At 43.6% G+C, this 22,155-nt stretch overlaps 1 protein-coding gene across 1 annotated transcript in view; it reads right to left on the bottom strand.

Annotated features, from left to right (window-relative positions):
- Positions 1-278: 278 nt before the first annotated feature.
- The window catches only part of LOC129351767 (protein EFR3 homolog A-like), a 43,160-nt gene continuing 21,283 nt past the window's right edge, over positions 279-22,155 (bottom strand). Inside the window, 18 exon segments of the mRNA XM_055020670.1 lie at positions 279-3,406; positions 4,021-4,042; positions 4,045-4,069; positions 4,165-4,268; positions 4,613-4,664; positions 4,774-4,853; positions 7,132-7,182; positions 7,728-7,855; positions 8,279-8,346; positions 8,458-8,589; positions 9,031-9,192; positions 11,200-11,275; positions 11,337-11,518; positions 12,452-12,503; positions 13,425-13,539; positions 13,615-13,782; positions 17,830-17,965; positions 18,726-18,804. Coding sequence (XP_054876645.1) covers positions 3,301-3,406; positions 4,021-4,042; positions 4,045-4,069; positions 4,165-4,268; positions 4,613-4,664; positions 4,774-4,853; positions 7,132-7,182; positions 7,728-7,855; positions 8,279-8,346; positions 8,458-8,589; positions 9,031-9,192; positions 11,200-11,275; positions 11,337-11,518; positions 12,452-12,503; positions 13,425-13,539; positions 13,615-13,782; positions 17,830-17,965; positions 18,726-18,804 — 1,738 coding nt within the window. The 3' untranslated portion in view covers positions 279-3,300.

The following is a 22,155-nucleotide window of genomic DNA, read 5'->3' as shown; positions in this document are numbered from 1 at the left end:
TTGAGCTTCACCTGCACTGGGAGATAAAATCTCCTTTATTAAAATCTCCTTTATGCTGGAATTATTTTTTACTGTTTTATTGTTTGCAGTGATGAAAGTTCTGACGTAATGAATGAAGAGACTCCGACTCCTGCTGGACCATCTGGAGCCGAGACCAGAGAGCTGCAGACGGTCGGTGGGATTCAGAACCAAGACCGAGTCCCGGCGGACAGACCGGGGGAGGAAGAGGAGGAGGAGGAAGAAAACTAAACCAACCACAGAAAACACTGCGAATGAAATGCTTCAATAGAAACTTTTAATTTGAATCTTAAATTTCAACACATTGTGAGACGTGATGGAAACGCCGAGGCTCTGCTGCAGCTCAGGAAACGAGAAGAGAAAACCCAAACATCCACCGTCAGCTTAGAGAGCCCTGAACCAAAACGACATCATTTCCTGAACCTGCAGGAAGAGCTGAGCCTCGGCGCCACCTAGTGGTCATAACTCACTGATTAACAACTCTGAAGGTGAACAGAGACGAGACGTTTCTCTACAACAAGACACAGACGGCTGCACCAGACCATGAAACGAGGCGGCGCCATCCCGGCGGCGTCCCGCAGTGAGGCCGGTCCAATCGGGCCTCGAGGTCGACCAGCTGAACATTCAGAGTAAAAACTTTTCCATTCGTACCGTTTTTGTGCCTCAGAACCGTTTTAAGTGCAAACAAGGGGAACCGCGATCCATTTGGGTTTGACAGAGCTGATCTCTCCTCCACTCAGCAACTAATACTGACAAACTTTATGTGCAAAAAGCAAAGAGTGATCTGAACCCCGGTGGGGGACCGGGGGGGTCTGCTGGTGATTTCTGACCAAAACACCAATTAAATAAAATGTTTAGACCGAAATTAAAAATCTATAAGAGCTAATTTTCATCAAAATAATCGCTACGATTAGAGACAGACTCGTGATTGGATTCAGTTGCTAAGCGACGACAAACAACAAGAAACGGTGATTCAGCATTTTTTCAATGATTCAGCATTTTTTCAATGATTCAGCATTTTTTCAATGATTCAGCATTTTTTCAATGATATGTCTGAAATCTACCAGGCAGCAACTGAAGCATGAAATGTACAAAAATATACCATCTGCTGAGTCAGCAACATTCATCACGTTTTCCAGCCACGTCTCAAACCAGCCAGTCACCGGGCCGGACCCGGCCAGGCGGTAAACCGTCGGGTTCTGGACGGATCGGGTTTCACAAACGGCTCAGTTTGCTCCAGTTGGATCTGAATGCTTTGGATCAGGTTTCTGTACAGAAGCTGGTGGACGATCCGAACCTGCACAGATCAATTATTACTAATTAATTATTACTAGACTGATGTCGATGCTTTGTGATCAAACTCTTGGCAGCCGGACAGCAGCCCGTCCTCGACCAGAACCTCAGATTACAAACTGAACCTGAAGTTCTGGGGATCTCAGGTAAAAACCGCCCAGAACTTTAGATTCTGGAAATCCTCTGGTGGAGAAGAACCAGGCTGAACGTCGAGAAACACTGAAAAATATTCACTATAGATTTAATTCAGAAACTAAACTGGATTAACTTTAATATTAATTAACCTGTCAGTTCATTTGCTTTAACTTTAGTCAATAAGGGCTCCCACCCCTAGTGGTCATGGTTGGTATTGCACCTTCAGGAACTCCCATGTTAATCCGTTTCCATCTTTTGGACCCGAACTCAGCGGTTCGTTCTGAATACGTTCCCACAGATGTTCTGCTGGTATGGGTCTAGTTAAAGTAATGAATCCAATGCTTTAACAGGCTCAGGTTGGTGAATAAAAACCATCAAATTTCACTGTTCAGGAATCCGAGCTCAACGTACAGAACCACCAGAAACGATTCGGTTCTGATCCAGCTGGATGCGCCCCGGATCGATTGCTCATGTCTGATCAGACCAGAGGAATGTTCTGGTAACCAGAACCAGCTGCAGCCCGACCAGAACCTCAGGAACCTCCACACTCAGAACCGACCCACTTCGAAAAACTTTACACTCTTGGGTTTAGCAGCCATGACAACAACCTCTAAGATTTTCCAGCGTTTTAAACCAGCTGTAAGAAGATCCAGGAATATCGATGCATCTTTGATTTAAAGGGTTGATCACATTTTATAATCTGGAAATAATCCAGATGTTTTAATCCCAACTCGCCTGGTGAACCGAGAACTAGAAGTAAACGCTTCGGTAGAGCCGTAGCATCATTAGCCAGTTAGCTGGTCAGGCAGTAGCCACCAAGCTAAAGCTTTAAGTCCGTAAATAGTGATGCGCTGCCCCCTGTGGTTCCTGTGCTGAACTGCATGATGGCGATGGGTGGAAAAAAATGAATGATGGCTTCCACTTGGTTAAATACGTGGCAGCCATATTGGATTTTTATTTCCAGGTTAATAAAGTCTGTAATTCTTGATAATTCTGCTTAATGATGCAGAATGTTGAAGCTTTTCTGCTTATTTTGGTCAAACATTAAAATCCAAAGACATATTTCTTCCATCAGACCTAAAATATTTCATCATATTTCACCAGACAGTGAAATATGTAAAGGTTTTATTTTATCCTTAAAAACCTAAATATGAAGTAATTTCACACCAACACTTCTAGTGGCTGTTTTGTGTCTGAACACAGAGGGCAGATTTAAACTGGAATTACATTCATTTTAACATTCATTATACTTGCATGTCATTTTAAAACTGAACATTTTTATCATTTTGTTCTCGACTTTGCTTCAGAAAAATGAACTAATTGAGTTTATTTCTAAGTTATTCCTGGAAAATCTGCCAGACAAAATCCCATTTCACCGACTTCCTGGATTTGACAATACTAACATTTCAAATTTGGCCAAATTTTAATCCAAGAATCATTGTAAAAGTTCTGATTTTGTTCATCTTCAAATCCTTGAAAAGCTTCAGGAATAAAAGCTGGATCCGTTTCACCAACCATGAGCCGTTTGAACTGATTGCTTTTCGTGTTTTTCTGAGTCAATACAGACGATCGATCAGCTGGTAAAACCTGCAGGCGGTTTGGATCCAACAGGATCGTTTAGTTTTTCTACACAGCGTGAAGCTTAAGCATCGACATCAACGAGGAGCGTAAAGCGGTTTGCATTGTTCTGGTTTTGTTGTATTCGACCGTTTGGGTTCAGGGACGTGAATCGGAGAAACGACGTGCGGCCGGTTCAGCCCGCCGCATGTCCGAGTCTCTGATTGGCTCCCTGCCGCCTGGCGGCGTGCTGATTGGAGGAAAAGCTGAGGTTGCCCTCGTTGACGTCCGAGCGGCTCAGTAGACGCACAGATCCGGGAACTTCATCTCGTAGACGGGAATGGACGGATGCTGGGTGTGACCCGCCGAGATGGAAACCACGCCGGACGGGCTGGGCGGCGGCCTGCCGGGGAAACACGCATCATCATCATCATCATCATCATCAGGAGAAAACATCCAAACTGGTTTCACTGGTTTATCACCAGGGAATCAGTTTCTGACTCTTACTTTCATTTTTTAATGACTTTTGTCATAAAAATTAGGTTTAATTGGTTTTTAAAGTGCGATTGGTGATCTTTATTTGTTGTTTTTATTTAAATGCTGTTTAGTTTTAATTAGTTATAATAATAGTTTCAGCTTTTAATACTGTGGTTAATTTTTAGGTGCCAAATAAATAACATTGTGTTATGTTTACATTGATGGGTAATGGAGAATCAACAGAAGGAGACATTTAAACGTTAATCACTGAACCGACTTTGGCCTTTAGTCAAAACTTTTGCTGTTTTGCTGACAGGTTTAAATGGGAGGAACATGAAGTTCATCATAAATAACTTCAGTTCAAAGGTTAATAAATATGAACATGAAGAATATCTAAATTCTTCATCGTTCTCGTTAGTTTACGTTGACCAACATATCTTTGGCGTATTCACTAATATTTGGTGCTGAATGATCAAAATGATCTCTGGGATCCTGAAATGTGGCTTCATGCTGCAGATCCTGATCTCAACCAAGACTTACCGGATGGTGAGCTCAAAGATCTAGCCAGGCGGTCCTGGAGCAAGTTGGCCTGCAGGAAGGAAGGAGAGTCAGGAGACGCTTTCGGACCCGGTTCTCCATCACCAAACCACATGTTCAGGTTCTGTTAACCGTCCCGGTTTCCACCTTGGACTCGCAGTGAGCAGCGATCTCCTCAAACGGAGCTTTCTGGAACTTCTCCATCACCTGACGCCTCTTCTCCCTCTCCTGCTCCTCCAAGCCGGTCGTATCTGCGTGAGACCAGAAAACGACGTCGGGTTCTGACTCAACACAATTTGGTGAAATAGAAACAGCAGAAACATCGACTGAGTAATGAGTTCAACCGTAACATTCATGGGGAAAAGCAGCCATCAGGTTCTGTTAGCTAACCTGAAACTAATGAACCCACATTTATCGAAGGTCAGAGAAACTGTGAAGCAGCAGGTTGTTTGGAAATAAATGCTCACAAAACCTCAGGAACATCAGTGGAAGTGGAGACATGAGTCCAAACAGAAGGGTTGTGATATGAGTTTGTCACAACGTATAAATGAACAGAATTAGTTTCTGTGATGACGGAGGAGCTGGATGATCTCACCGATGGCCTTCTTCAGAGTCTCGAACGTAATCTCCTCAGCCAGCTCCGACTGCTGAAGGGAGAAACCCAGACAATGTGATTCAGTGGGAACTTTTCACATGAATCAGCTTTAAAAGTCGTTTTTAATCTTTTCATGAGAGACTTTGTGAAATGAGTCAGACCTTGTCTGGCAGGCTGTTGGAAATGATGTCCACCTGGAGGGAGATGGCGTCCACAAAACTCTTCCTGCGGTTCATACGGTCTTCATCTGCAACAACAGACAGTCGCATCAGCAAACCGCTGCGTCGGCAATATTTTTAAAACATCTTCTGCCATAATGACTCAACACTGAGAGAGCATTTCTAAAACAGTCCATATATGGAGGTGATGAATCGTTTGGATGAACTGAACCAACATTTTAAATTGGAAAAAGTCAGTCTGAACAAAATGGACGCCGTTAGCAAACAAAGTGGTTTCTCTAAACGTTTTTTCTGCATGTTGATCATTCGCTGCAGCAGCAAGTTGTTCCTCAGTGTCTGAGCCAAATGAATGATTTAATGATTGCAGAGCAAATGTCAGTGATGATCTCTTCCCAGAACATTTTGACTGAAGCAGTGAAACCCTGGAGACTAAAAACTTAGACTTTTAGCTGCTTCCATTCACAGCTGCTCTGTTGATTCAAACTCCTCTCAGAACAAAAATGCTGGTCAGAACTGGAGCAGAAATGACAGATTCCTCGTCTCTAACAGACCAGCCACACCATCGAGCTTTTAAATTTCTCAGTAGAGTGCTGGTCTGTTGGGTCTCCAAACTATTGCTTCCTTTGAGTTCTGTGTAAACAGGTGAAGGCAACTTTTACATAAAATAAACTAGAAAAGTATAAAAATTAAGTTCAACTGACTTTTAGTATCTAAAATTGTCTTGTTGGTTAAAACTATTTTTGAAGATAAAATTATTTATAATCGGTTGAAATGATCAAATATTTGTAGAAAGCAACAGACTAATCTTTCTGGAGAAGTTTATCCAGAACTTTTCTCATAGCTGTGGTTTTATAGACGCTGTTTTAGAAACCAGCCTCAGGTTCAGCCGGAGCGCTCCGGTTTTCCACAGGGGAACAAATGGGATTCATCCGGGCCGAACCGAGTCCGGTGAGGTTCTGAAAGCTGCCCCGGAGCGCCGCTGTTTGTTCTGCAGGAGGAGATTAAGTGCAGCAGAGTTTGACTGAGCAGGTCAGCCGAGGTGTGAAAACAGGAGAGAAACGCGGCGCGTTTTAATTAACTTCCTCGATGAGTCACGGCGACCTTTGCTGCGAACGGAGCAGGAATGACTCAGCAGTCGCCACTAACGAGGAACGTCGTCCCAAAAGAAAGCCGGGCTCTTACTTCACTGACATTTACTCTTTATGTTTCCTAAACTCTTAAACATTTAGAGGAAAGCAGAGTAAAGCCTCAGGATGAAACTCCAACAGGAAGAACATCGTTTACTGCAGGTCACTTCTGAACATCATCAGAAAATCTCACTGCAGTGTTGAAAACGGTTTTGGTCACTTTCTTAGTATTGAGTTTGAAAATATCGCTACAAGCAAAGCAGATGGAAATAAAAATGCACATGAAGCTAAAAACAGAAACATTTATTTTACACCAGGAAGCAAAACTAAAAACTCGCCTGAAACTCAGTGAAACTTCACAGCAGGAACATAAAACTTCAGCTAGTCTGCTAATGGAGGAAATCAGTTTCTGTTTTGTGCTTTTGGTAACTTTGACCACATTTGGCAAACTTAACTCCCCCTGATGGTAAAGAAAATCACTGTAAACCAGATTTGACCCAAATAGCTTTGAATTTTTCTGTTTGTTTTCCTGCATTCAAGTTTAAGCCGTGAAAATGTCCCAGTGGATTTGGATGGTGTGATTTTCTGTATTTTCATCTTGATTTCATCTCCTCGGGCCCAGACTCAGATCTGCGCCCAGCGACAGCAGCAGCCTCTTCTACTCACATCTGGGTGAAACTGAACGCAGTGAACATCGCGGAGATGGAACTACTTTATTATCCTGACGTAATAAAGTACATCAGTTTCAATAGATGGTGATGTGAAAGTCGCGTAGCTAAACCAAAAAGAAACGGCTGATTTATTTCACTCTAAAATAAAAACAGATTAGTGCCAAACACAATCCAACTACCAAACTACTTACATGAACTACATCCTGAAATACTCACCACAACGAGTCCAGACGCAAAGCAGGTAAAATAATTAGACAACATAATCAGATTCATTCTCATGTTTTGGTTTAGTTTTTAATAGTTTGTCCTGATCGGTTATAAAAAGATCATTATTTTTGTCTGAGTCCGTTTTTTATATAAATATTTATTTACTCTTATTCTGGTAATTTTTTGTATAGTAAAGGATGTGGGCGGAGCCTGACCAGCGGACCAATCAGAGCGCTCGAATCCTCGGCAGGAAGGAAGTCTCTACAGGGACTAAACCAGGAAGTCTCAAGGTTTTGTAGCTAAACTAAATCTAGATAATCTAGTGTAGCGTTTACCTCTGGACGTCTGCTTGCACCTGTGGATGATTTTTCCTACCGTGTAAAGAACTGAACACGAGGCAGCAAGAACAGAGCGAAAGGTTCAGTTAGAGCAGAAATACAGCTTCACCTCATCCCAACACTTCAGGTTTTACTCTTCATACTTTAATGTAACATGTTTATGTCTTGTGCATCATTTTTAGACACTGCTGCAGTTCATGACGATATTTAGGGTTTTATTTGTTTTTAATTATGTCAGTTCCACATTCTTTATAAACCTCTGAAAAACTGCCAGCAATATTTAAAAAAGCAGAAGTTATAAGACACACGTTGATCTGGAAACATCCTCCTCTGTAGACATTTTCAATGTCATAAATCATGTGACAGGTTGGGTGATTCCAGCGGAAAGACGAGGAAAGTTCAGCCGGTCGTTGACACTGGATGGGGTTTCTGCAGCCACACCATACAGCTGCTATATGGACAGGTAATTACACATCGCTACTTCTGTCATTTTAAAATGTCAGACATTTGCCATCTTGAATGGCTTTAAATACTTTTCCTGATCAATCCCAACAGGAACCTTCCTGTGAGCGCTAAAGCCGGCGGCGTCGTACCTGTGACCTGTGGAATGTAAGGGATGGACAACCTCTCCACGTTGTATCCTGGACCTGCCAGGGACTCTGCCATGCCCGCCGTTTGGAAATACAGCGGCTTGTCGTCTTTGTTCAAAGCCTCAGGAAGGCTGGAGGACGACAGGAAGACGTTACATCAGAATGTGACGGCCATGCTAAGGTGGATGTGAAGGTCGAAAACCTAAATCTGGTCTCATCAGCAGATTCTGGTTCATTTCCTCACTGAGAAGAAGTTAATTATATTCCTCTTAGTCAGAATTAAAGGTCAACTGATCACCATTTAGTGCCCTCTGGTGGAAAGGTGGAGGACTGCTGCTGTTTTTAATAAAATAACCAAACTCACTGTAATGTTTGGAGTCATGATATAAAGTAATTCTAACAGCAGATTCACTCGACATCATGTTTCATGTTTCTTTAGTCTGAGGCGAGTTGCTGTACAAACATGGCGGCTCCATCGTGTGTCAGACTCCTCAGGTCAGGAAACAACGAATCCTGACCTTTAGGTTTAGATCTGCTGCAGAGTGAAAACTTACGGACACTTGTCTCTGAAGATGTGTTCAGGCAGGAGGTACGGAGCGTCCATGTTTCTCAGCTCGATCACCTGAAGAGGCACAAATCACCAGAATTATGACTCAAGGCGCCTGGGAGTGAAGCTGCAGCAGGAAGCAGGAAGCTACGCTAGCAAAACAAACACGCTGCATGCAACCAGCACCTTGCTGACGTGTTGACAGAACGGCGGGTTGGCGATCATCTGACTCAGGAAGTTGAGGTACGCCGCCACCAGCGCCATGATGCCGCAGCGGATGAACATGGACATGTTCTCCTCGTTGTTCAGAGCCATTTCCTGCAGGAAGCAGGAAGACGCTTACAGACCAGGTTGTTGTCCAGGCAACAACTTCAGCTTCAAGAGGCCAACACGAAGCTGTGCAACGTTTCTCTGCAGGGTGACGCAGCATTACATAATGCATGACGTGGCGGATCTGATGACACGCCAGACATTAACACCTTCATCGCAGGCTGTCAAGTGTTTAGATAAATGTGCTACACAATATAGACCTGCATGTACAGAAAAACCAGCAGGTACTAAGGATGTCTGCTGCTTTCCAACATCCTGAGGAGTTATATAGGAGTGGATTATATCTACTGGACTTCCTGGTTCACCATGTCAGGAGTATCAAGTCACTCCATCATAAACCCGCAACATCATCAGAACCTTTTAAATGAAAAACCGTTTGCAGGAAAACATCCGTCAGCAGATCTGGGACCAGAGAACATCCTGGGTCACCTGCAGCGCGATGGCGAGGCGGATCAGGTCGATCACCACTTCCTCGTTGGCCAGTTCGATGGTCAGGACGGCCAGGGTGGTGAAGAGCAGCTCGAAGTTCTTGTGAACGTTGTCTTCCTCTTTGCAGCCCAGGTAGACGTGGCGGTAGAGCTGCTGGCCATGCTGCGAGGGAAACCGAGACCAGAACATTAAAGGCCCAAAGATCCAAGTTCAACGATTCGTTCACTCTGGATCACAGAGTGATCACCGACCGAGTGATCACCCGCCGAGTGATCACCCGCCGAGTGATCACCGGCCAAGTGATCACCGACCGAGTGATCACTCTGGATCACAGAGTGATCACTGACCGAGTGATCACCGACCGAGTGATCACCCGCCGAGTGATCACCGGCCAAGTGATCACCGACCGAGTGATCACCGACCGAGTGATCACCGACCGAGTGATCACCCGCCGAGTGATCACCCACCGAGTGATCACTGACCGAGTGATCACCGACCGAGTGATCACCCACCGAGTGATCACCCGCCGAGTGATAATCGACCTAGTGATCACAGAGTGATCACCGACCGAGTGATCACCGGCCAAGTGATCACCGGCCAAGTGATCACTCTGTGATCCTTTATTTCCTCCTGGATGTTCAGAGACGTTGCTGCCGTCATGAAGCCACTGCAGGTTATTCTGTTCCTAAGATACCAGTGGGCTCTGTGGAAACGCTTCGATACGTGTTGCTGTGCATCATGTCTCTGCAGACCAAGAGTCTGTTCAATCAATCCATCAATCAATCAATCAACCAATCAACCAATCAATCAATCAATCAATCAATCAATCAACCAATCGATAATCATTTCTATTAATAAGAAACTTAACTCTGGATCCACGGTAGCAACATTAACCAAAACAGGCTTCAAACATGGAACCTGCTAAATGCAAAGAGTGGAGGCGACCCGGACCCCAACGGACCCCGGTATCGACCCAACGGACCCGGTATCGACCCAACGGACCCGGTATCGACCCAATGGACCCGGTATCGACCCAAAGGCAGACGCACAGAACCGTCCTGAAGCCTGACGGTCTCTGAAAGGTTTTCCTCGGCTGCTTTTTGGAAACATTTTGTTCGGTCCATATTACCAGAAGCGAACAGAACCTGAGAAACGATTCAGTCGCTGATCTGGTGAAAAACCCAAAGAATCCGATCCGGGTCACGTTAACGGATCTTGGTTCTGCTCCGTTCTCCTCTGGACTCGACACACATCAGGGATCAGACTAATTCCTGCTGTTTGGGTTGTTTGCGTCGGTGTTAATGAAGCGTCGCGTCTCCTGGTGTCTCATTAATAGCATCTTAATGGCTGCTGGACAGAAACGACTCCATGACAGTGAAGGATGGCGAACATTAATGTCTGCTGGTGACAGCAGGGGGCAGCAGCCGAGGAAACGCGGCGCTTTTATTTCTCCTAATAAAGGGTTTAACAGTGATTCTCGCAGCGTTGTTGAATATTGAAGACTGTTGTCACTTATCAGCCCAAATACGACATACTTTACAATATTCTGGAGTTAAAAGGAACTCTTTAAGTTCGTCTCTCCTCACTATCATCAAACATTGTTTTATAGTCGTTTGTTTGTTATTTCACATTTCAAACCCTCAACAGTTTGATCAACAAACGAGTCTGAGATCTCCTCCTGCAGAATATTTTTCTTTTAGATTCTTTAAACAGCTTATTTTTCACTTTGAAACTTTAATGCCAAATTCTTGAGCTGCTGTTTGACAGATTCTCATTTCTGCTCAAAGATTCAGAGAGAAAAACGTGAATCCAGTTATTTCTGGATGGAAGGCTGCCGGGGCGTTCAGGCGCTGTGGGAGGAGTCACATTTGGGTTCCATTAAAGCAGAACCGGTTCTGGTTCCGGTTCTGCAGGCTGCAGCTGGTGTGAGAATCACAGGTCAACATGATCAAGCTGCAGCGTTTCGAGGGAAATGGCTGAACTTCCTGTCGGGGTCAGCGAATCGCAGGATTCCTAAACGGAAACCAGCCGCACATCTCAGATCAGGGGGGATTTTCCCTCCAGGCTGGAATCCAGTTCAGAGGATACAGAGTCTGCTCTCTCAGAACAAGCCTACAAATCATCTGTGGACAATAGTTTGAAGTGAAGCAGAAATTTTCTACTTTTTACCTTTTTCATGAACGCAATATCTTGTTTGGATATTTTCTCCCTTTTGATCTTCAGAGCTGCAACGTTGGGAATGATCCTGCGGGAGGAAAACGAACCTGTGAGACGCGGCGCTCAGAGCAGGAGGACGATCGTCCGACTGCGCCGCTACCTGATGCCGCAGCTTGGCGCGGTTGTCATGGCGATCAATGATGTTGTGGAGGATCTCGAGGACCAGCTGCCTCAACTCGCTGTCCTCCATCAGCGAGATGGAGAAGAGCGGGTCCAGGAAGGGAGGAGGCAGCGCCGCCGACATGGACTTGGACTTGAACCCAGAGGTCACCTGAGGAGGGAAAAGACGAGTCGTTACTGCAGGGGGCGCCACCGAGCAACGGCAGGATCAACTGAAACACCAAACATTTCACTAAACATGATCAGGTTTTCAGCTGAACTCTGCAACTCCAGGAGCCTCACAGATGAACCCGCTTTAACCTTTGACCCGGAGAGCAGCCCTTAGCCACCTGAGTCATGCCATGTCAGCCTGCTGGGTCACCACAGGCTGGAGCAAATCGTTTCTGTCTGCAGAAACGATTTGCATCATGCAGCTGCATCCGGCTGCATCCAGCTGCGTCCGGCTGCATCCAGCTGCATCCAGCTGCATCCAGCTGCATCCGGCTGCGTCCGCCTGCATCCGGCTGCGTCCAGCTGCATCCGGCTGCGTCCAGCTGAATGCGGCTGCGTCCAGCTGAATGCGGCTGCGTCCAGCTGAATGCGGCTGCGTCCAGCTGAATGCGGCTGCAGCCGAGACCCTCAGAGTTAAGGGTTTTCTGCATGCACAGCGATGCATTAGGTGTCGCAGCTTTTGGAGACTGCATGTCTGCTTTCTCTTTGTTTCTGCTTGTCGGCATTGATGAAGCTTTCCCCAGTTTGTGTTTGCATTTCAGTGTGCATGCTGCATCCTGCATGCTGCATCCTGCATGCTGCATCCTGCATGCTGCATCCTGCATGCTGCATCCTGCATGCTGCATCCTGCATGCTGCATCCTGCATGCTGCATCCTGCGTCTCCATAGAAAAACTCAAACTCAACAGAAACACGTCAATTTAGAAAAACATGTTTTGGTAAGTTTTTGCATTAGGATCAGGTGGATGTTTTTTCAGCAGTATTTTTTTCTAGTGAGTCACATGATCAGCAGCCAAATGTTGCTACTGGTGGAAACGAAGAAGAAGACGACAGGAAGTGGTCGCAGGCTCCGCAGAGCTCAGTCAGTTTCTCACCATGATGAGGGAACTGAGCAGCATCGTCTGGATCCTCTTGGTTCCCTGAGGCCTGAAACCAAACAGAACCAGTCAGTAACTCAGAACATCTGGTCCTTTAATGCTGATAATTCACTGGATTGGACTACATTAAGGTGGAATAGTAAAGGTGGACTGGGAGGATGTAAAGGTGATTCTGCATTGAATCGTTGACATGCTGCAGATTTCAACCTCAGCGCTAAAGGAAGGAAGCCTGTCTGGATCAGGAGGAAGAGGAGGAAGGAGTGCCAACGGCGTTCATTAGATTTGGGATTATCTTTCTCTAAACTCTGATGGATTTACTTGATGTTCGTTTTTCCAGCTCGGCGACCGGAAGCTGAAGGCACGGCGAGGCGTTCAGGAGAGTTTTACTTTCTGAACGACGTGGAAAAGATCAGCTGAGGTCCAGAGCAACAGACACTAATAATCAATTGGTATGAAGATTAATCAATTATTTTATAAATCATTCTGCAGATTTTTCCTTTAAGCACTGAACACTTTTTTACACAATATTAGGACATAAAAAAATAACCGAATTTCTTTAAATAAGAAAATATTTTATTATTCAGTGATATGATTTATGTTTATCCATAAACCAATTAATAATCAGATAGGAAAAGGTGCTTAACATGATATTTCTCTTTTTTTGAATCAGGTGAAGCTAAAACGTTTGGAGAAATTTACAGACCAAGTTTTTTTTTTGTGTGTCTTAAATGCAAAACATTTATATTTTTGTACAGTTTTGGTTTAATTACAGCTCTGAGTCTGTTGTTCTGTTGTTTTTGCAGCAGTAAAATGTTTCGTCTCTACATGTCTGCAGATGCTCAACTAAAATTATTTTCTTCTCCGTTTCTGTTAAAGTTTCTGCTGAGGATGACGAAGGTGATGATGAAGAGCAGGACTCTGCGACGCCGCCACGGAAACCCGGGGCGCCGCCACATCACGGCCGACTCACCCGATCTTCACCGTGTCCAAGGTGTGGCACGGCGTCCCGTACACCGGCACCTTCCCCATGATGAACATCATGACTTCGGCTCGCTGGTAATCTGGCAGGTTTCCACCAAAGAACCCTGCAGGGGGCAGCAGAGCCGGGTCAGAGCCGGGTCAGAGCCGCTGGATAACCGGCGAGGAGCGCTCTGCCGCACCGATGGTCTGGATGATGGCGTTCTGCACGATGCGCTCGTCGCTCTCCCGGCCGTGCAATGACGACATGCTGCTGCCGGAGTTCCTCCTGGAGCCGTCGCCCAGCTCGAAGTCCACGCTCATCCGCAGGTGTTTGAGCAGCGTGTTGAAGACCTCCAGGACCGTCGGACCTGCCGTCACACCAGCAGGTTACAAACCCAGCAGGTTACAAACCCAGCAGGTTACAAACCCAGCAGGTTACAAACCCAGCAGGTTACAAACCCAGCAGGTTATAAACCCAGCAGGTTATAAACCCAGCAGGTTACAAACCCAGCAGGTTATAAACCCAGCAGGTTATAAACCCAGCAGGTTACAAACCCAGCAGGTTACGAACCCAGCAGGTTACAAACCCAACAAATTAGAAAACCCAGCAGGTTACAAACCCAGCAGGTTACAAACCCAGCAGGTTACGAACCCAGCAGGTTACAAACCCAACAAATTAGAAACCCAACAAGTTACAAACCCAGCAGGTTACAAACCCAGCAGGTTACAAACCCAGCAGGTTACAAACCCAGCAGGTTATAAACCCAGCAGGTTACAAACCCAGCAGGTTATAAACCCAGCAGGTTATGAACCCAGCAGGTTACGAACCCAGCAGGTTACAAACCCAACAAATTAGAAACCCAGCAGGTTACAAACCCAGCAGGTTATAAACCCAGCAGGTTATAAACCCAGCAGGTTATAAACCCAGCAGGTTATAAACCCAACAGGTTAGAAACCCAGCAGGTTATAAACCCAGCAGGTTAGAAACCCAACAAGTTAGAAACCCAGCAGGTTACAAACCCAGCAGGTTACAAACCCAGCAGGTTACGAACCCAGCAGGTTACGAACCCAGCAGGTTACGAACCCAGCAGGTTACGAACCCAGCAGGTTACGAACCCAGCAGGTTACAAACCCAACAGGTTACAAACCCAGCAGGTTACAAACCCAGCAGGTTACAAACCCAGCAGGTTAGAAACCCAGCAGGTTAGAAACCCAACAAGTTAGAAACCCAACAAGTTAGAAACCCAGCAGGTTACAAACCCAGCAGGTTAGAAACCCAGCAGGTTAGAAACCCAACAAGTTAGAAACCCAGCAGGTTACAAACCCAACAGGTTATGAACGAGAACGAAAACAACAAAAAATCACCAAACTGCAAAAACCAGACCAGGTCTTGGATTTCTGTTTTACAATAATCACTTGATCAACCAGTGATCAACCAATGACCAATCAGTAATCAATAAGTGATCAATCAGTGATCAACCAATGATGACGCCGGGCTCGACAGAGTCCAGTTTAATTCAAAATAAATAAATTAATAATAAAAGTAGAATAACTCAACATTTCTATTAAAACTTTGTGCTTTTGACATAAAATGGCAAAATAAATAAATAATTAATTTCCTCTTTCTAAAAACCAGCTGAATGTTGTGAAAATCAGGCAAAGTTTTAACAACCTGCCACAATTTGTCCAGCCAAACAAAAGCAGCAATATTAACTGACAAGAGATTCAGTCACATAAAATCCCATTTTCAGTGACACATTTAAGCTCTGAATGATGTTTCTGATCCAAAATCCAAATTATGAAGGAGTTTTCTTTTAAAATTGTATAAAAATAAAGCATCCATCATCCATTTGGATGATTCTCTGGGATTTTCTAACACTGTGATAACCAACTATGGCAGAAAATGTATAATAAATGAATGTGATTCTGTTAAAATAATCCAGCTTCATCCCAGATTAATTAGAAAATGTTTGGTTCAGATGAGCAGCAGCAGTTTTTTGGTTCTGGGATTGAAAGGTGATTCAGTTTTTTCTGAAACTAAAATTAGCTCCAGGATGAGCAGACACCTGCAGAAAAGTGCAGCTCAAAGTGACGGCAGGCCTAATTTATTCTGTCACAGAAAGCAACACCTCAGATTATCGGTCAGTGCTGACTGGTCCACCCGGCTGCCTGTGGCCCCCTGGGGCCCCAAACCTCTAAAAAACATTATTTACAAAGCCTGCAGAATTTAAAATGGACAGACGGATTCTTCCTCAGCAAATAAAACTTCTGACCTGAGGGGAGAAGATGTGACATTAACCTGGTTTTGTGAAATCAGAGTTTAATCTACTTTAACACATCATCTTTCTGCTCTACGCACCACTATGAGCTACACCATCACAACACGGCTAACCTGCAGCTTCCCGACACTCCGGCTCCGTTTCACAACGAGGAGCGACCAGAAGAATCCAACAGAACAACGTTCACTTTGAGAACATCAGATGAACACAATTCATGGTCCTGCTTTGGTATTTTTGGTATTTTCTAACAGTATTTCAATCTGAAATATAAAAATGAGACGCCGTGTTTGATTAGAGCGTCGCATCTTCTGGTCACTCTCCGTTTTCCTAAAACTACTCTGGGATTACTGGAGCTTTTTTACATGAACCCGGCATCAACATGCATCCAAAACGCACATTTAGGCTTCATTCATATGAAATATTTAAAAATATCCACTGTTGCTTGAATTTATGTCTGAAGTAAAATAACTGAACAAAACTGAAGACAAGAAACTTGAGAAATAGGAACAAAACAGTCTTTGATTCATTAAGTCAGTTTAGAAAAAATTAGTCAGAAAGAAATGGAGCAAACATGAAGCTAATCATGCTAATTAGTGGCGTTGGAAATAAACTAAATAAAGAACTAAAACTTTGACATGTTGCACAGGTAATGTTACTGTTTCTGCCTCATATCTAAATGTTTAGCAGAAAATTAATTACTGAGGAATATTTATCAGTCACTGATGTCTGCATTTAGACGCTAGCTTGACTGTTAGCTACATTATTAGCAGTTAGCTCATTTCTTAGCTGATCTAGCTTGCGTCATTGTTCATCTGTAAGGTTAGCGTTTAGCTCCTGTTTTGATTTTCTGCTAAGTTGCTAGCTCCAACTGTGGTTTGACTTGTTGTTAGCTGAGCATTAAGCTGCTAGCTCACCTCCAAGCTCACATGTTAGGTCAGCTGTTAGCTACATTTTAGTTTAGATAAAATGTTAGCAAAGTTTAGTTTAGCTAAAAGCTTCACTGTTATTTTGCAGTGCAGCTGAGATGTTTTCTTGCTCCTTAGCTCAGATAAAAATGATCTATTAGTTTGGTTGTTGGTTTCATTCTTCACTCAGTTTTTATCTCTAATTTAGCTTTAAGCTCAACTGTTAGCTTAAGTCCTAGCTTGTTAGCGCATATTTTCACTTGGGTCTTTAGTTTTGTGCGTAGCTCGGCTGCTAACTGGGTTTTAGCTTGCATGTTAGCCCAACAATCAGCTGAATTCCCAGTTTGCCTGTTATGTAACATGTTAGCTTGCTAGTTAGCTGAGCTTCTGTTTTTGCACACAGACAGTTCTGACTGGATCTGCTAAAATGGAAAAACCTCTTTGTGTCTTCAGTTTTGTCTCCAACAGCTGTGGATGTGTTGCTGAAGCTCATTTTCCCACGATGCTTGTTGATGTCGGCGAGTCGAGGGGAAAAGCTGCAGACATTTTAACTGCAGTGCGTTTACTGTACCGAGCCACAGATTGTGAGGAGTCGGGCTTTCGCTTTCAAAGTTGAACACATCGCTTCCTTTGCACTCTTGGATCATTCCTGTCCACAAGGAGTTTCGTTTTTATTTTCCCAAAACATGGAAGAAGAAACAAGTTACAGGTTTTTTCTGAATTAATGAACGTTTTTAATTATTTCCTCTGGTGGGAGATTTTCACCTTCATTTAACAACAGAAACATTTTTTCATGGTGAACTAAAATCCTAATTCGTTTCTGCTGCTGTTCTCAAGGTCTAACCTTCATGCTTCAGAAAACAATTTAATTATAACATAATTTAACAGAAAAAAGGGGAGCAGTTCGATTCTGAGGGGAACAAAAATTAAATTTTTGATTTTTTCCTTTTGTACAAAATTAGCATAAAAGCAAATGTTTTGTTTTTAGCTTTATCTTTATTATCTATAATAGTCTTTTTGAAGAAAGTAAATGCTTCATTTGAGTTTCACTCTTGATCAACCAACCATTTATTTAGAGACCTAACAATAAGAAATGTTCTTTAAGAAACCCGACTAATTTTCCATTTTCTTCTCCAGCGGACTGCAGCGAAGAGGCTTATCGGACCTTTTCTCTGCAGAACTGGCAGTTCTATTAACACCGGATGTGAACCGTGACGCCTTTCAGACTCACCCACAGATCCTTTTGCAGCAATGGCCACCGTCTCCAGCAGAACCTGGACGATGCCGGCTCTGACCCGCGGAGTGCTCCTGTTGTTCCCGTCCAGGTGGGTCAGAACCTGCTGGATCACGTGGTGCGAGTGCTGAGCCTGGATCGGTCCGAGAAAAACAAAAAATATCAAAATGAATGAAGAACTGAAATAGAGAGAGCAGTTTTCTGCAGCGTTAGTGGAGGAAACTTTCACAGTGCTGCAGTTTCTACTCTTCAGTAAAATTTCTGGATTTTCTACTGACTGAATGAAAACCAGACACATACCTGCAGTTTTATTGAAACAGACTGATTTCTAATGTTCTCCTTTTGCCTGATTTTGTTTTTTGTTATGTGAATTTTTCATTTTGATCTTTAAAATATAAAATCTTTCACTCAAATTGATATTTTTGGCATTATGTAAATTTTAAATATTAAATGATTGATAATTTGAGTTTCTCTTGCTGCGTCCTGTAAACATTGCAGAACCGGAGAAAGTGATTTTTATTCAGGCTCAATCTCCTCTGAAGTCCAATAAGCTGAGTTTTATCCCAGAATGAGGAAACATGAAGGTGGCGACGGTTCAGGACAGATTTTATTTCCAAACAAGCAGATTCCTCCTCAGAGTCTGAACAGCTACAAAATAAAATCAAAGCTCCACGACTGCTCAGCAGCTCCCCCTGTGTGTCAGGCAGACCAACTTCAACCTGACGTGAACCGGCTAGCGGCGGGCGGCTAACGCTACGCTCACACAGCCGGACTGAAAACTTCGTTTGTTTCTTCTGCATGAAAAGATTTTCAAAAAATATCATAAAAAGAAAAAAAGTCTTTCTGGATCCTGCATCAATAATTGAAAGGTTAAATATTGAAGTAAATGTTACCTGGATGGAGAACATGATGATCCTGAAGCAGGACACGGCGAACTCATTCGGGTCCCACAGGTGATGATTGTCCAGGTGACTGAGAACCAAAAGCAGAAACAAAACCGATTTGAATCAAATTTCCTGCACAAAAATGAAACAATAAAAGAAAATCATATGAAGGTTCTTCATATTTAGTCAATTATTCACGTCCTTATTGGTTAAAATCAAAAGTGCAGAAGAAGAATTGTTACCTTTTTGGTAACATTTCATTTATTTTTTTGTCAATTTAACAAGATGCTGTATGATGAAGACGCCACTGCTGTGAAGCATGGTGATGGCAGCATTATGCTGTGGGGGTCAAAGGTGAAATGAATGTAAAACAACCCAACGAATCCACAGAAATGGACTGAAGACAAGGTGAGGCCTAGTCAAAGTCAATCCCACAGAGAATAGACACAACAAGAAGTTAGCAGCAGGAATTTAAATATTTTTAATTATTTATCGTCAGTTTTCACCTTAGAGGTTTTTTGTGGGAAAAAAAGCTAAACTATGTCAGTAACGACTGATTTACAAAAACAAAAAGTGAAACAATCTTTCAAACTTTGGGAATTAAGGAGTCAAAACAAAATCTGACGTCTTTTTGAAAAGCTTTTGTCTCATTTCAAACATTTTCAGATTTTTTTCACTAGCAATTAGACCAACGTGTTCAGAGGTTTGAGGGTCGGCTCTGCTGGTGGCTGATCCACTGCAGGTTCATGGTCTCTAACCGGATCAGAACCAGAACCAGATTCCTTATTAACAATAGGAAGATATGAAGGAAACCAGGCTGCGTTGCTTTTGAGAAAAATAAAATCACTGAATCAGTTTGAACCCAAAAACGATAAAAATGCTACAAACAGGGAGAGAAGGAATCAGGTGTTGGAGTGAAAAAGAAGAAGAGGAAGAAGAAGAAAAGAAGGGATAAAGAAAGAGAGAAAAGACGAAGCACCAAGAAGAGAAAAGGCAACAAAAGATGGAGGAGAGGAAGCAGCTTGGAGGAGAACAGTTCATGACGTCAATCCAAACCCCGAACCCCTCCTCCCCGTTAACCCCAATCCTGCTATTTATAGTCTGAAGATGCTCGCCCCTCCCCCCCCTGTTGCTGCCTGCAGAGTTCTGCAGGAGGACAAACGGGTCTGAGACACGGAGGCGCCTTAATACACGAGTATTCGCCACGCCGCAACGCTCACAAAGGCGTTTAATATTCACGCAGCGTCTCCGCCGCAGCAACACGTCAACGTTTAATCTGAGGGGGGAGAGAGAGAGAAACGGAGCGAGAGAGAGAAACGGAGAGAAAGAGAGCAAGAGAGAGAGTGACGGTGGGTGGGAGAGAGAGAGAGTCTGTACCAGCAGCTCCTTCCCCTACAGGCTCCCGTAGCTCCCAAAACTGCACCGCGCTTTAAAAAAAAAATCAGAGTTTTTGTCTGAGATCAGATTCATCCTCAGCCTGCACTACACTAACAGGTTGCAACGCTCTGGCCCGCCTGCAGGGGGCGCAGCGCACCAACCTGACCTGGAGCCAGATGTGAAACTGAACCTCTGGCCTGGACTCAGAAACACTTACAGTAATAAAGTGTCAGTGTGAGAAAGACACACTGCTGCTCTCTGTCACTGTGTGTGTGTGTGTGTGTGTCTGCATGTGCCTGTGTGCCTGTGTGTGTGTGTGTGTGTGCAGACCTCCTGCATCAAGTGTCATAAAAGTGACTGAGTGTCAACAGAATGGATGGGAAACGTCAGGAGGTGAAACAAAGGCCTGCAGGAACCGAATTAATGACCAATTTGTAGCTTCATCCGCTGGATTATCTGACAGATTATGAACTAAAGACCCCGACACACACACACACGCACGCACAAATTTACTTTATTTACAATTTATGGTGTAACTGATCTTTCTTTTCCCATTTAAAGCCATAAAGGTTCATTTTTAGCTTGTAGTTTTCTTTAAATCTTCAAATGTTTTGTGATTCAGAGAAAATGGTTTAAAACATAATTTCTGTTCCAAACCTGCTCATCTTAACAGAAAATCGTTTAATTTTTCTTTGCTTGAACTGAGAAAAAACTTGAATATCAAAACAAGAGAAGGATAAATAAAAATTGCTCTAATTAGGAGGCAGAAGGGAAAGAAAGTATTTAGGATGGATGACTAAACTTTTTGTTCCTCCACTGTTTTTGCTACATCCTTTAAATGATGAACTTCAGTGAATATTTCATTCTTTCCACTCAAACTGAAGATAAATATGAGTGGATGGAAAAGGATAGAGTTTGTATCGACAGGTAGAGGAGTTCCTCAGGGGTGTGTCCGGTCCGCTGTTGTTCAACCTCCTGACCCAATAATCTACAGAACCATGAAGAAGACATCCTGACGTTTAAGCTGTTCCTCTGTTTCCTTGCCTGTCTTTAAGAAATGTAGATCTTTTACCAGTGATAAATAAACGATAAGCCTCCCAGGTCAGAAAAGCAGACAGGAAGAAGAAAAGCTTTTAAACTTTAAACTGACGCCGGTGTTTCTGAGGCGTCAGAGTCTTATAAAACTGTAATAGCAGCAGTAAAAGGTTCTTGAATTAATTTGCAAGCATGAGTTACATATTTAGGGAAAACGTGTCACTCCAGGCTGCATGAGCATGGAAATATTCAATAAAGCCACTAAGGAGCAACATGGAGCCTTTTTTGCGAAAGATTTGGGTTTTTCCAGTTTTTTGTGGAAGCAGCAGCCGGTCAGATCCACTTAATAACTGATCACCTTCAGTCTGACACTTGATGCTCAGCAGTATAACGGCAGGTTCACACGATGCGGATCTGGTTCTGATGTTCTCCAGGGAGGAAGGAGACATTTACTGGAGCAGGAGAGAAGATCTCTGACCGCACAGCGCTCCACAAGAATACAACATGGTGGTCATTTCACAGCTGACAGTCCAGTAAACTCCGATCAATAAGGAACCAGAACTCCATCATCTGCTCCACCTCCAGCTGCTGTGGCTCTGAGTCAAACCAACCTGTTCCCCTCCTGGCCCGAGGGGGCGCTGCACCAGAAACCACTGAAGGAAACGACACACAAACCTCTAAAGACGCTGAGCGCAGCTTCCTTCATGGTGTAGAAACAAAAATGGAGGCGTCAGATTTTAGCGATTGGAGGAAAAACACTTCAGTGTTTTTCATTTCTCCTGCTAGCGCTAGGCTAGCATGTTTGTTTTGGTAGCATTTACCCAGAATGCCCTGCGCTGTAAACCTTCCTGCTTTTGGAGCGGTCTGCAGTCGATTGCAGTTCAGAAATGGAAAATAATCTTAATAATTCAGGAATAAAGACATAATGCGAGAATAAACTTGTAATATCACCAGAATAAAGTCATAACATGAATATAGTTATAATTTAAAAATTAAGTCAAAATAATGTGAAAAAAAAGCCGTAATA

Source organism: Poeciliopsis prolifica, unplaced genomic scaffold (genome assembly GCF_027474105.1).
Source record: "Poeciliopsis prolifica strain line A6 unplaced genomic scaffold, Auburn_PproV2 SCAFFOLD069, whole genome shotgun sequence".
In the NCBI taxonomy this organism is placed as follows: Eukaryota; Metazoa; Chordata; class Actinopteri; order Cyprinodontiformes; family Poeciliidae; genus Poeciliopsis; species Poeciliopsis prolifica.
This window is presented reverse-complemented; position numbering and strand designations above follow the sequence as displayed.